The sequence below is a fragment of the Ovis aries genome, chromosome 25 (assembly GCF_016772045.2).
Source record: "Ovis aries strain OAR_USU_Benz2616 breed Rambouillet chromosome 25, ARS-UI_Ramb_v3.0, whole genome shotgun sequence".
Taxonomy (NCBI): Eukaryota; Metazoa; Chordata; class Mammalia; order Artiodactyla; family Bovidae; genus Ovis; species Ovis aries.
The window spans coordinates 25,555,445-25,570,070 of record NC_056078.1 but is presented as its reverse complement, the minus strand read 5'-3'; the positions used below and the strand labels follow the sequence as shown (position 1 = coordinate 25,570,070).

Here is a 14,626-nt window from a genome sequence, read left to right as displayed (position 1 = left end):
GCCTTGGCACCCTTCTTTTGCCCCCAGTCTTTCTTACTGCAATTAGTAATATATATATATATATATATATTTTTTTTTTTTTTTCTTGTAGTGTAGTATCTTTTCCCAGACTATCAACCTCGAGGAAAGCAGAAACCATACCTTGTCTTGTTCTACCTTTTACAACCCCTCGCCCCAACCCCGCTCGCCTAGCACAATACCAGACATGGATTAAGTGCTCAGCTTTTTACCTAAGCGAGGGCAGAAGGCTGGTGATCCGCGCCGCCGAGGTCCCACAGCCCGCGTCGGAGCCCCGCGCTCCAAGGAACGGCGACTGGTAGGGGGTCCCGCAGGGGAGCCGGGCCGGCGCAGCGCGGGAGGCTTCGGCCGCAGGGGTCAAGGACACACGGTTGAGGCGGTTGATTCCTGGGCCGCTGCAGTTCCCTGGGGGGCCGCCAGGGGCACAGCCCAGGCTGGAGGGCGGACGCGCCGAGTCACGCCGGCCCGGGCGGGGCCTCGGGCCGGGCGGCGACAACGGGAGCTGCTGGCGGGAGCGGGAGCGGCAAGAGGCCGCTGGCAGGTGAGGGGCACGCCGGGCGGGCTCTCCGGGACCCCCGCGGCTGCTGGGCCCCAAGTTGCCCGGAACAGCGGCGGGGGCCGGGGCGTCCGATGTGGCCTTGGGAGGAGAGGGCGATCTGTATGGGAAGCGGGGTTCAGGCCTGCACCGCCCCCCCGGTCCCCCAAAAGTCAAGGAGGAAGTTTGCTCCAGCGAGGATGGAGCAAAGTTGCCTGTCACCTCGTTCATGCCCAACCCTGGAGATCCGTGCTAAGTCTTCCCAAGTAAGACAGACACTTCCCCCGACCCCCATCCCGGGAGGGCTCCGAGGGTCGCGGCTAGACGGTGGAAGCCGCCGTGGGAGGACTGAAGCCGATGTCACAAGGCGGGAGAAAAGCCTCAGGGTCAGGAGGAAAATGCGGGGGTTACCCAGGCTCCAGGGTGCACTGGGAGGTCCGCTCCTCCACGGAGCTCCAGCTTTCCCGGGAACTAAGGCCAGAGGTGACTCAAGTAACTCGGATTTGCCAGCGGGGTCCAGAAGTTCCTGATCCAGCAGGAGTTGCTTTTGGTGCCTGATGTCTGAGATTTTTGTTTCAGAGCACCCATTAAATATACCCTGTCTTTCCCCTCTGGTTACACTGTCTCTGCCCCTTGATTGTACCATGACATTGAGAGAGGCAAGAGGCTTGGGAGTTGATGGTGCCACAGCAGGGCAGGCACAGGGCAGAGGTTCAGACTTGGTTTGGGAAGGGGCTTCCACGTATCCCAGCTCTGCACCTTGTGTTCAAAATATGTAAACGTGTTAAAACATCAAGGAGACCTCCTTGGGTATGTACTTGCCCCAGGCTGTCAGAGGCCTCCAAGGAGTGCAGTCAGTAACCTCGCATTTGGAGAGTCCATTTCAGAGCGGGAGGTGAGACCCAGCTGGATGGGCCTTTGCTCAGGACTATCCATCAGGTAAGTGAGGGGCTGGGCAGAGCAGGTATGCTCCAGGGCAAGCCTGATCTCTATGTCTGGTGGTGAAATGAGGAAGCCAGGGTCCAGGCACAGACTGTGGGGATGTTAGGGGAACCACAAAGTGACTGGCTCCCAGGAGACTGTACAAGTTGTGTGGCCTGGGTTTTGGCACCAGAGGCTATATGACACATGAAGGAACCGGTCTGTCCAAAAATGCCCTCTCCTGGGACATGAAACGACAACCCCTTTTTCAGACTTTGAGTCCCTTTCGGAAACTGGTCTTTTGGGGTTTTGTTCTGCATATGTTTCCTGAGGAGCTGGCTGTGGAGTGCCTACTCTCAGCCCGGGCCCTGGTGTCCGGCGAGGGAGGCCATTCACCCCTTTGCCTTCCCCTGTGGGGAGGGGTATGTTTATGGTGTTTTGAGTTACTCTCTAGGCCCTTTCAGATCTTCCCCAGTGGCTCAGTGGTAAAGCGTCCACCTGCAATGCAGGAGACGCAGGTTCGATCCCTGGGTCAGGAAGGTCCCCTGGAGAAGGAAATGGCAACGCACTCCAGTGTTATTGCCTGGAGAACTCCCTGGACAGAGGAGCTTGGCAGGCTATAGTCCATGGAGTCGCAAAGAGTCAGACATGACTGAAGCAACTTAGCATGCATGCACACACGCATGCTAGGCCCTCTCATCCAGGTCAGCCGCTCTGGAAATGGCTGTGGAATCTACCTTGGGCATAACCAGTGAGCTCTAGAAAGCTGTAGGTTTTATTTGTAATCTCTATGAAACAATTCTGGGGTGATATCCACCCTTTGATCGGAGCCCACATGGTCCCCGCTGTGTGTCTTCTGAGACGTGACCTCTTCACAGCTTTGGCCTAAATGTAACTTGCTTGTTTTTCAGTTGATTTCTAAAAGCCCTTTGTTTTATTAGAGAAGAGTCCCGTTGGGATCAGGCTGAGTGTCCTTGGCAGAGGAAACAGGATTTACTGAGAAAATCTGAGTATAAGCCACATTGTGTGTGTGTTTGGGAAGGGGCAAAGATGGCATTACTTAGGAGTTGCTGGACAGTTACGATTTGTTCTCTTGAACCTTCTTTTATGCTGACATTTCTTCATCTGGGAAGATTCAGTTAAGATCCTCTGTGCTCATTCTCTTGGCTTGATGATCAGTAAAATCAGATGGTGAGTTTGCAGTTCCTCAAAAAGTGAAGTCTAGAGTTACCATGGGACCCAGCAATTCCACTCACAGGTATATACTCAAGAGAATTTTTTTGTTCATGCAAAGAGTTATACATTCATAGCAGCATTATTCACTTTAGCCAAAAGGGGGAAAAAACCCAGATGTCCGTCAGTGGACCAAAGGATAAACACAGCGTGCTATCTCCATACAATAGAATATTATTACTCAGCCATAAAAAAAAAAGAAATACTGATACAAGTAACAGCTTGGATGAATATTGAAAATATCATGCTAGGCAAAAGAAACCAGAAGCAAAAGGTGTGGAGTAGGCACATCTATAGTGACAGAAAGATTAATGATTGCAGGGGTTGGAGGGAGGAAGGAATGAGAAACGAACTCTAATGGATATGGAGTCTTTTTTAGGGGAGTAGTGATGAACATGTCCTGGTATTAGATTGTGGTGATGGTTGTACAACTTGACGAATGTACTAGAATCCACTGGGTTTTACACACTAAGATAGTGAATTTCATAATATATGAAAAACATCTCACTGCACCGCATGGCTAATGGAATCTTGGTTCCCTGACCAGGGATTAAATCTGGGCCCTCGGCAGTGGAAGTGCAGAGTCCTACCACTGGACTGCCGGAGAAATCCCCCAAATATCTCAATTTAGAAAATTAGGTGGTAGGAGGCCTGCTCTGTCTTTAAAACTTTATTATTTCTGTAAAGTGGCATACTCACTTAAACATATTCAAACAATACCAAAAAAGAGGGGAAAAGCTCAAAGAAGAAAGTAAAAACATCATCTGGCAAGCACTATTAGCATTTAGGTTTAGAGTGCAGATGTCAAACTGCTGAGGATTAATCTTGGGCAAGTTCCTGAAGTTCTTGCCAAAATGAAGAGGAACCCCTGCTACTGAATGCAAAGATGCTGCTGAAAGCTCCGTGGATGCCCGCTGTTGTCATCATTCCATGCATGTGTGTAGGTGTGGTTAGGCACCTGTGCTTGGTGGTCCACAAGTGAGATCAGGCTCTATGTGCTGTTCTATTGTCTAACTTTTTCATGGACAAGCTTTTTTTTTTTTTTTTTTTTTTAAGACTTTATGATGTTTTTAGAGTAGTCATAGGTTCACAGAAAAACTGAGTGGAAGGCACAGAAATTTTCAACACGCCCTCTGTCCAGCACACGCATAGCCTCTTCCATTATTGACATCACTCACCAGGGTGCTCTGTTTGTCACATTTGATGAACCTACATTGACATAATCACCCACAGACCATAGTTTATGTTATGGTTCTCTCTTGGTCTTGTATGATCTGTGGGTGCAAATGAATCATGAACAAGCTTTTCATGTAAAAAATCTTTCACTGTTAAATTGCCTCCAGAATATTCCACCGTATGGGTGTATAATAACTAGCCTATAATCTCCCATTGGTGGAGGTGTCCACTGATTGATGGAGTTGCCCATTGGTTCAGGCTGTTTGCCCAGCCCTGCTACTACGTTAGAACCTATAGTTCAACATCACCAATTGCACACTTGCTTTCTGAGCCCCTACAGGGTGTGTGCCTGGGAGTGCAGATCTGTGGCTTAAGCCAAGGGTTTAGGTGTCTGGAGAAGTAGGTCACGGCTGATCAGAGGGGAGTCCAGGGCCCAGGTGAGAATTGGCATTGGATGAGCCAAGGGAGAGGAGGGTATCCAAGAGTGTTGGGCAAGGGAGGCTGCCGAGGAGAAAGGGTGGAATGGGCTGGAGCGCCGCCAGGCCCCCTGTCCGCAAGTGGGTGTGTCAGGGGTCAGTGGAGGAGAGAGAAGGGCAGATTCCAGGAGAGGGGCCTCAGGCAGCTTGTGGCTAAGAAATGCCTCCTTTCCCCAACCCGGCTATGGCAGCCCTTCCTGGGCCTGGGTGTGTGCTTAGGCCCCACTCTGCACCTGGACAACTAGAGAATCAGTTCAATTAGGGCTGTGCCTAGTTGGGTGAGGCCAGGGTTTGCCCTCCGGGGAACCGGTTAATGATCCTGGGGGCGCTGAGGGAGCAGGAGTTCAACTCATCTGACTAACCCACTGCACGTCCAGCCTGTGCTGGGCTCACGGGGCTTTCTTCCCTGTGAGGGCCCCAGGGCAGCCTGTAGGTGCAGACACTGGCCTGACGTGACAGTCCTCTGGCGTGCTGGCCCCGGTCACCTGCTTTCCTGGTTGCCCAGACCTCTTCCTTGAGCCCTTCACACCTCCTCCCCTCCTGCCACTGGACTTCTTGGCCCAAGCTATTTCCTCTGTGATGAAGGCCCCTGGCTCCAGCTGTTTTTCAAGGCTCCACCTCAAGCTTCCCTGGGTGGCCCATGGTGGACCCCTCTCCCCAACAAGCTGGTAGCTTCTTAGTCCTATGACCCCCTGGCTTTGGAAGCAGAGCTCTCTGGGTGGTTCTCTGACCTCTTCACTGGCTGCTGGCCCCAAGGGCAGGCTGGCACAGAGGGGAGCCATGTTGAAGGGGGCAGGTGAAATGTACCCCTTCCATAGCCTGCCTGACCACCTGCCACATTCCCAGGCCCTGTTCAGCTCCTGGTGTCTGCTTCTGTCCCTGGCTGGTCCCTGGGGTCCTCTTGGGTCCTGGCCCAGTTGGCAGATTCAGCCTGATGAACACTCCTCGGGCTATATCTGGGCAACCTTTCTGAGGGCCTGGGACCATGAAGGTGACAATACCTGTGGGGGGGCTTGTTTTGGTCCCAGGCCTGTCAGTTTCTCACTTGTAAAACTGATTCATGTTGACATATGGCAGAGGCCAATAAAATATTGTAAAGCAACTCAGTTCAGTTCAGTCACTCAGTTGTGTTCGACTCTTTGCGACGCTATGAACTTCAACATGCCAGGCCTCCCTGTCCATCACCAACTCCTGCAGTTTACCCACACTCATGTCCATTGAGTCAGTGATGCCATCCAACCATCTTATCCTCTGTTGTTCCCCTTCTCCTCCTGCCCTCAATCTTTCCCAGAAAGATTTCAAATGAGTCTTTTCAAATGAGTCAGCTCTTTGCATGAGGTGGCCAAAGTATTGGAGTTTCAGCTTTAGTGTCAGTCCTTCCAATGAGCACCCAGGACTGATCTCCTTTAGGATGGACTGGTTGGATCTCCTTGCAGTCCAAGCGACCCTCAAGAGTCTTCTCCAACCACAGTTCAAAAGCATCAATTCTTCAGCGCTCAGCTTTCTTCACAGTCCAACTCTTACATCCATACATGACCACTGGAAAAACCATAGCCTTGACTAGACAGATGGACCTTTGTTGACAAAGTAATGTCTCTGCTTTTTAATATGCTGTCTAGATTAGTCATAACTTTCCTTCCAAGGAGTAAGCGTCTTTTAATTTCATGGCTGCAATCACCATCTGCAGTGATTTTGGAGCCCCTCAAATTAAAGTCAGCCACTGTTTCCACTGTTTCCCCATCTATTTGCCATGAAGTGATGGGACCAGATGCCATGATCTTCGTTTTCTGAATGTTGAGCTTTAAGCCAACTTTTTCACTCTCCTCTTTCACTTTCATCAAGAGGCTCTTTGGTTCTTTGCTTTCTGCCATAAGGGTGGTGTTATCTGCATATCTGAGGTTATTGATATTTCTCTTCCAATAAAAAAGTCATAATTAAAAAGAATGGTAGAATGCATAAGTTTCAACACATTGGGGACCATTTAGTCAATGAAAGGCAAAGTTAAAAATTCCCTCCAATCTCCTATGCCAGATCTGCCCTCCCTCACCCAGGTTTTTACTTCCCCAGAGGAGAAATTGGTGTGTATTTGAATACCAATGGCAACAGTGCCTGGAGGTCCAACCATAAGCTGCCCCCATAAGTGTGAGAAGATCTGGTGACCACTGTGTCTTGGAAAGCTACTGTTCAAGGACATTGCGGGCTGGCCCCTCCCATTGCAGAGGGTAAATGAAGGCCCAGAGAGGGGCGGTGTTGTGCCCCAGACCACACTGATGATGCAGGGCAGAGTGGTGGCCTTCCAGTTGCCTGCAGTGCTGCCTGAGGGTACAAGGTGGGCCGGAATGTGCTTCTGCATTGCTTTTTGGCAGCTTGCTGTCTGTCTGCTTCCTCCCCACTCCTCCTTGCTGTGCTCATGCGTGTGTGTGTGAGCCTGGGCCACACCTGGCCTGCAGACCTGGCCCTCTTTCCTTGTAGATGCTCTCTTTGATTGCAGGTCCCCTTTCCTGGACATCAAGCAGGACCTTGCATCACCTGCCGCTCTCCCTGGAGCCCTCATGATCAGCGCTTCTCCAGCCTCTTTCTCACCTGCAGACTTCCTTCCTGGTCCTTAACCAGCACTGTTTCTTCTCTCAGCAGAGCTTCCTTCTTGCCCCCTCTTTCCTGGGGGATGTCACCCAGCAGTCCCTTTGCACCTCCTCTGCTCCAGCAGCCCCCTCCTCCTGACCCCATTGTCATAGCCTCACACCGCAGCCTATTTTATAGGCTGGTTGTCTTACCGGCTAACTGATCTCCTTAGACCTGGGGCTGAAGCTGGTGGCCTGTGAGCTGGGTGGAATCTGGTCACTGTCTGCTTAGTGCGCTCCTTAAAGAATTCTGTTTGTTCCTTTAACGTGGTCTCTGCTCACCAGCTCCCCAGAGGCACACCCACTGTTCCTTGGTACTGTGCACGCATCCAGCTTCCCACATCATCATCTACTGGCCCTTTGAGTTTGAAATCCTCCCTTTAAAAGGGCTAAGCCTTATCTTTCTGTCTGTCTCTGACTATGGCATCCACAGCACAGAACACATCAAAGAGCAAGAGGTTCATTAATTTATATTATTGACTGAATGAATATATTAATGAGTGAAAATAAGTGCAAAATAGTTGTTTAATGTGTGCAAAAAAAAATAATCATGGTTGTAGGCGCACAGAATGTTTCTGGAAAGATTCATATAAACTTGATAACAGTAGATGCCTTGGAGAAGGGAACTGGGGGGCTGGGGGGATGAGATGGAATTAGAATACCCCTTGTTCCTTTGGAATTTAATTCAAATTTTACAAAAGTTGGAGTTTCATTGAAAGGTGATTGCATGCTTTCAGAAAATCAAGTCTTGGCATTTGAGGCCATTTTTGCTGTGGGCCCACCTCTGCCTTCTCAACCTTGAGCCCCCCGAATCTGATGTGGTCTTTCCTCCTATCCCAGTAGTGCCTGGTCCGAGATGGGGTCCCAGGTCTCGATGGATGCGGGAGCCGTGCATGTTGTGATTGTGGGCGGGGGCTTTGGTGGCATCGCGGCCGCCAGCCAGCTGCAGGCACTGAACATCCCTTTTGTGCTGGTGGACATGAAGGACTCCTTCCACCACAACGTGGCAGCCCTCCGGGCCTCCGTGGAGAGTGGTAAGGGGCCCCTCTCTGGGGCTTTCTTTGTGACAGTGGCCTATTCACCACTGTGGGTCAGAGGGTGGTTTTCTCCCTTTACGGCAAGGTGCCTAAATTCCACCATTGACAGGTTCTGGGGAATCCTAAGTCCCTGCCCTTAAGCAGCTACCACATGAAGGCCCCAGAAGTCAGAGTGTGAGCTTCCTTAAGGACCTAGGGCTCAGACTGGGTGCTCTAGGGTGTAGTGGCTACCCAGGGGTCGTTTAACCGGCGGTGTCACTGTTGGCATGCAGCTCAGGATGGGTTCTGAGTTATTCTGGCCTCCTGTGGGCAGCCCAGCTTTATACTGCAACCTCCTTCCTATCCATTCCCCAGGGTTTGCCAAAAAGACATTCATTTCCTACTCGGTGACCTTCAAGGAAAACTTCAGGCAGGGCCTGGTGGTCGAGATAGACCTGAAGAATCAGACAGTGCTGCTGGAGGATGGCCAGGTGAGTCCAGCGGGGCTGGCCGTTCTCAGCTGATTTCAGGAGGCCCCAGGGATGTGGCTGCTGGTGGGAGGATACCTGGGCTGGTCTCCTCAGGGACGAGGCGCCCCCATCCCTTCCCTGTGCCTGGAAGATAGCAGATGCCTCCTGAGCCGAGGCCAGACCCCAGCGGCCACAGGAGTGGTGCAGACATTTTTGGAGCCCTCCCTGTATGCCAGGCACTGTCTGAAGCCTCGTGTGTTCTCCTTTAATGCCCACTGTGACCCTGGGAGGGAGGTGCACCCCAACCCTCCACCAGCATGTGGACCCAGTTTTTTTCGCCCAGCCCAGAGGCCCCCTCGCTGTCTGGAATCAAGGGGTAGGTGCCACGATCCCACATCACCCAGTGGGGGAGGGGTGCAGAGGTTTCCCAGCACCCAGCCTGGTATAAGTTCAGTGTTTGGTGGATCCCCAAGGGACCAGAAATCTGTCAGTGAGCTGCGACCTGCCCACCCACTGGAGGATCCCCTCCAGCCTGGCCCTCTGCTCTAGTCAAAGCTAAGTGGGGGTTGGACAAAGGGGCTCCAATTCCTGTCTTTAATGAATGAGTGGTTTCTTGTGAATTAGTCCTCCTTGAATCAATTTTAAGACTATAGAACCTCTGCTTGGCATGATGATAGAAAAAGTCCTTATCCTGTAGTTTTGGGTCCCTGAGGGCATCTCAGGCCTCCATGGGGGAGTGGTGAGCTGAGTGGGATACAGATCCTCCATCTCCCTCCCATCAGAGCAGCTCTGCCTTTGCCAATTTTATATCTGTAACATCTTACGGAAAAACCCGAAAGAATGAACTTTTTGGCCAGCCCAAGGGATTTTCTTCCCTTTTTTTTTTTCTTCTTTTGGCCAGAATGGGGGAAGTTTCTTCTAGAATAAATGTAGTAATAGGGAAATTCTAGACTAACTCCACATTGGAAGCTAGAATCCTACTTATTCCCCAGAAATAGTTTTTTGCCTGGTAGAGCCTGGGGTTGGATGCAGAAGCCCAGGCTCTACCCTCACCTTTTTTTTTTTCCTTGCTCCTCCCAGGCCCTACCCTTTTCACATCTCATCCTGGCCACAGGCAGCACTGGGCTCTTCCCAGGGAAGTTTAACCAGGTTTCCAGCCAGCAGATGGCCATCCAGGCCTATGAGAACATGGTGACGCAGGTGAGCTGCCCACTGCCAGGGGCAGGGATTGAGGACAGAGCTGGGGGTGTGCCGGGAGAGCGAAACAGCTGCAGGAGCTGTTGTACAGGGCCTATGTTTTACAGAGCGGGCTTGGATCCATGCTCTTGGTTCTCATGGGGATCCTGAGAGGTGGGTGGAATGGGTCTGTCCCCACTGAATAGATGAGGCATGGGGACCTGGAGAAGGTCATGCAGCCGTGTGACTGAGGTCAGGCCTTTCCTTCTCTGCAAAGCCACTGAGAGGCCTGGGGAACTTCTCACATAGTCATGAGCAGACGTTAGACTTGAAGTTAAGAACCTAGCCTATGAACTCAGGCAGATCCGCTCATCTGCAAGGTGGGCAGGTAGTGAGAGCTTAGTAAGAAATGCAGGGAGACAACCAGCAAGAGCCTGATCCCCAGGAAGGTTATTTGGACCCTGAACTTGGAAAGGGTTCTCTATGCTTCCTTGGTCAAGGTACCCACTTCCTAGTCTGGGCCCAGAGGTGGGGTGGACTTGAGGGTGTGCTTATATTTCCTGCTTCTCCAGGTTCAGCGCTCACAGTCCATTGTGGTGGTGGGAGGAGGCTCTGCAGGAGTGGAGATGGCAGCAGAGATTAAAACGGAATACCCCGAGAAAGAGGTAGGCCAGTGACCTTGGGTTTGAACTCCCCAAAGTGGGCTTCTTTTTTGTCTAATGAACCTCAGAATTTGCTCAGGGCCTGGGAAGGGAGTCCCATTAACATAAAGTGGGAGCATGTGTTTCCCATCTCCTGCTCTCTGTACTGGGCCCCCCCTAAAGTCCCATTCTGCTGGGAATTCTTCCTGGAGAGCTAGGGTGTGCCCTCATTCAGTGAGGGGTTCTGCCCTCTAGGCCAACCCGGAGGATCAAGCCCAGGGGAAAAACATTACAAAAGGTTAACTCCTGTGTGCCCTGCAGCAATTTCTCCTTTGTGATAGAAACTTTGATTACCTCTTTTTGCTGACAACCAGCTTGGTCAAAGGTTCCCTCATTGGTGTCTTGTCTGGGTAAGAGACGAATTTCCTTGGTGGCTCAGATGGTAAAGAATCTGCCTGCAATGCAATGCAGCAGACCTGGGTTTGATCCCTGGGTCAGGAAGATCCCCTGGAGGAGGAAATGGCAACCCAGTCCAGTATTCTTGCCTGGAGAATCCCATGGACAGAAGAGACTGGCAGGCTACAGTCCATAGGGTTGCAAAAGAGTGAGACATGACTGAGCGACCAACACTTACACTTTTTCTGGATAAGAGACAGTAGTCTTCTCCCTGGACAGATGGGGGACCCTGCAGCGCACCCCTCACAGCCCCTGCTGGGGAAGGACTGGCCAGCACTGCTTTCTTGCCCGTGAGAGGGTGGTCCTGTTCCCATTTGTCTTGCTGGCATCTTGGAGACAAACGGAGCAGGCTGTAAACGCTCAGCCTAGGGCTGAGTGATGCTCACCAATTATGGGTCCATGAGGCGAGAGCTTGCGTGTAGCTGATGCCAGATCAGCTTCTGGGAGCCACGTGGAGCCTGTGGCTGGTTCTTTTTCCCTAGGGAAAGGCAGGTTGGTTTTGAAAAGAGAGATCAATATAGGCTAATTTAATTATATGGCTATTCTCTGATGATTTATTGGAAATTATTATGAGTGACTGATGTAGAAGTTGATTAATTTTGATTTATGGGGTAGAGACTGGTCTGAAGTAGTAAATAACTCAGTGTAATTCTTGTATGTTTATAATTAGTAGACAGGTAAGAATAATAGTAGTGACCCTTTATTGAGGAGTCAGTATGTGCTGAGTTGGGGCTTCCCAGGTGGCTCAGCAGTAAAGAACCCACCTGCCAACGCAGGAGATGCGGGTTCAATCCTTGGGTCAGGAAGATCCTTTTGAGGCAGAAATGACAACCTGCTCCAGTAATCTTGTCTGGGAAATCCCATGGACAGAGGAGCCTGGTGGGCTACAGTCCATAGGGACCCAAAGAGACATGACTTGAGTACGCACGTACATGTACTGAGCTCTGTACTTTCTGCTTAGCCACTTCATCATTACAAAATTCCTCTGAGTGGGACTGTCCACCTTACAAAGTCTTTGGGAGGTGTCTGAGTGGATATCTGAGATGGGATTTCAACCCAGGCAGTCTGATTTCAAAGTCCAAGCTCTGAACATCTCTACAGGCTGCCTTCCACTTCACTGCACTGACCCAGGCAGCAAATAGACATGCCTGGAAGCACCAGTTTTAGAACCAGCTTTGGTGTAAATGTCAGCCTGATTTACAGGGTGTCAATGGCTTACATAGAGACTGTGTAAGTGTCCAAGGATGCTTGAAAATAATTTTCCACATGTCTCTCGGTGAGGTATGTGTCAAGAAGCATTGGCACATCTGAAAGAATTCTAGTCTGGGAGATATGGGTTCCAGCCCAGCTCACCATTAACTGGTCTGAAAGTGAAAGTGTTAGTCGCTCAGTTGTGTCCAGCTCTGTGCGACCCCATGGAATGTAGCCCGTCAGGCTCTTCTGTCCATGGAATTTTCCAGGCAAGAATACTGGACTGGGTAGCCATTCCCTTCTCCAGGGGACCTTCCTGACCCAGAGATCAAACCCGGGTCTCGTGCATAGCAGGCAGATTCTTTACTGTCTTATAACAGATCTGCCAGTGGGCCACTTACTTCTCTGGGGCCTCAGATTCCTCACCTGTAAACTGGAAGTTGGGAGGAGGTGGGGGAGAAGCGCTGCTCTGTTTTCGGGCCTCTTTGTGTGAGTGGGAGACTCAGTGTTTTTTCTCTGCCCTGTGGTTCTTTGCCCCCAGGTCACTCTCATTCACTCCCAGATGGCCCTCGCAGACACAGAGCTCCTGCCCTGTGTCCGGCAGGAAGTGAAGGAGATCTTGCTCCGGAAAGGTGTGCAGCTGCTGCTGAGTACGTGCAAGGCCCCTCCTGCCTGGTCCCTCTCCCCGGCAGAGACTTGGTCTCTGTCCACAGTCTGAGTGAGGCTGGCCGTGCTCAGCCCAGGCCCTCCGTTCCGTGCCCATTTAGCCCACTGTTCTCCTGAAGGTGTGTCTGGGCAGGGCCGAGGCCCCGGTCCTGACAGACTTCTGTGTGGTGGAGGCAGCACCGTCCTGGATGTTGCTTTGGATGGAGTACAGGTGGGACCCATTTGTTGAATGGTTTAAAAATCACATAAAATATTCTACCTGAATTATGATATCTCTTTGGTGGAGAGAAGAGGTGTTTTTGGTTTGTATTTTGAGGGTGGTGGGACTTCCCTGTGACTCAGATGGTAAAGAATCTAGACCCTGGTTTGATCCCTGGGTCGGGAAGATCCCCTGGAGAAGAGAACAGCAACCCACTCCAGTATTCTTGCCTGGAGAATTCTATGGACAGAGGAAGTCTGGCGGGCTACAGTCCATGGGGTCGCAAAGAGTCAGACACAACTAAGAGACTAACACTTTCACTTTTTGAGGGTGGTGAAGAGCATGGCTTTTGTCCACAGCAGGAGGGAAGAGATCTACCCAGCATATTAGGGTGGGGCTCTTGTTCTGGGAATGTGATCCCCCCAGTTCCCTCCCTGACCCTCTCACCTTTTGCTGGGAGGGTGAGGTGTCTGCTCCATGAGAGCCCTCCCCGCTCCTGGGCTTCATGGAAGTGGCTGTACAGCCCTCCTCTAGGCAACAAGGACAGTGGACCCCTCGACTTCCCTTGTCCCTGACGGGGAAAAGCCTGGAGGGCTCGTCCTGCCTGGCTGGGCTAGTGGAGTGCACATTCAGGGAGGTGGTTTCCTCAAATAACCTTTTGGAGAACCTATTGGGAAACTCAACCTCACTTCCCCAAGTTGCTTCTTGGAACCTGCCTCCCCTTGGGTCCCTTGGGACCAGATGTCCTGCTGTTGCTTCTCAGGGCTGCAGAGTGCACTGGTGTCTGGCTGTTAGGCCAGCCCTGGCTTGGGCCTCGGCCTTAGAGACACACCTGCCCTCCGCCAGCCTCCTGGTCAACGAGCCTCCCCTGACAGGTGAGCGGGTGAGCAACCTGGAGGCGCTGCCTGTCAATGAGCATTGTGAGTGCATCAAGGTGCAGACGGACAAAGGCACGGAGGTGGACGCCAACCTGGTGATTGTCTGCAACGGTATCAAGATCAACAGTGCAGCCTACCGCAGCACGTTTGGTAAGTGGGAGGCTGAGCGGAGGGCCCTTCTGCAGGGTACCTCTTCTCTCTCCAGCCCTTGGGAAAGGTCCTGCAGGACTCTGCCTCAGGAATCGGCGCTCTGCCCCCCACCCCCACCCTATCTCAACAGCTCATTTGGTGTCTTCTGAATGGTGACATCACACTTCAAGTTTGGGTCCACTCCTGCTGTGCTTCCCTAGGCTGTTTTGATGGTGACTTAGTTCAAGGCGAAGGCAATGGCACCCCACTCCATTACTCTTGCCTGGCAAATCCCGTGGGCGGAGGAGCCTGGTAGGCTGCAGTCCATGGGGTCGCTAGGAGTTGGACACGACTGAGCGACTTCACTTTCACTTTTCACTTTCATGCATTGGAGAGGGAAATGGCAACCCACTCCAGTGTTCTTGCCTGGAGAATCCCAGGGATGGGGGAGCCTGGTGGGCTGCCATCTCTGGGGTCGCACAGAGTCGGACTCGACTGAAGCAACTTAGCAGCAGCAGCCCAGTGACCGGACTCTTCCAAAACTGGATCCCGCGCCCCTAGTGGTTAGAGATGGAAACAGGTTTCAGAGAGAAAGATTTGCTTTCTGTTACTTTTCTCTGCTTTTTCTACTTTTCTCTGGGCTTCCCTTGTACCTCAGTCAGTAAAGAATCTGCCTGCAGTTCAGGAGACCTGGGTTCGATCCCTGGGTTGGGAAGATCCTCTGGAGAAGGAATGGCAACCCACTCCAGTATCCTTGCCTGGAAAATCTCATGGACAGAGGAGCCTGGTGGGCTGCAGTCCATCGGGTCCCAAAGAGTTGGGCA

General features: G+C 51.7%; 1 protein-coding gene across 12 annotated transcripts in view; it reads left to right on the top strand.

Moving 5' to 3' along the window:
- Positions 1-489: 489 nt before the first annotated feature.
- The window catches only part of AIFM2 (apoptosis inducing factor mitochondria associated 2), a 43,550-nt gene continuing 29,413 nt past the window's right edge, over positions 490-14,626 (top strand). For 2 of the 12 annotated variants that reach the window (XM_060406856.1, XM_042240941.2), the window contains exons 1-8: positions 490-559; positions 1,381-1,492; positions 7,821-8,014; positions 8,372-8,487; positions 9,547-9,666; positions 10,215-10,307; positions 12,472-12,562; positions 13,671-13,823. In XM_060406856.1, the coding sequence (XP_060262839.1) occupies positions 1,464-1,492; positions 7,821-8,014; positions 8,372-8,487; positions 9,547-9,666; positions 10,215-10,307; positions 12,472-12,562; positions 13,671-13,823 (796 nt within the window). In that variant the 5' untranslated portion in view covers positions 490-559; positions 1,381-1,463. Of the gene's footprint in view, positions 820-1,380; positions 1,493-7,820; positions 8,015-8,371; positions 8,488-9,546; positions 9,667-10,214; positions 10,308-12,471; positions 12,581-13,670; positions 13,824-14,626 lie in introns of all 12 variants that reach the window. The other 10 variants (XM_042240940.2, XM_042240938.2, XM_060406858.1 and 7 more) reach the window with 7 other exon arrangements.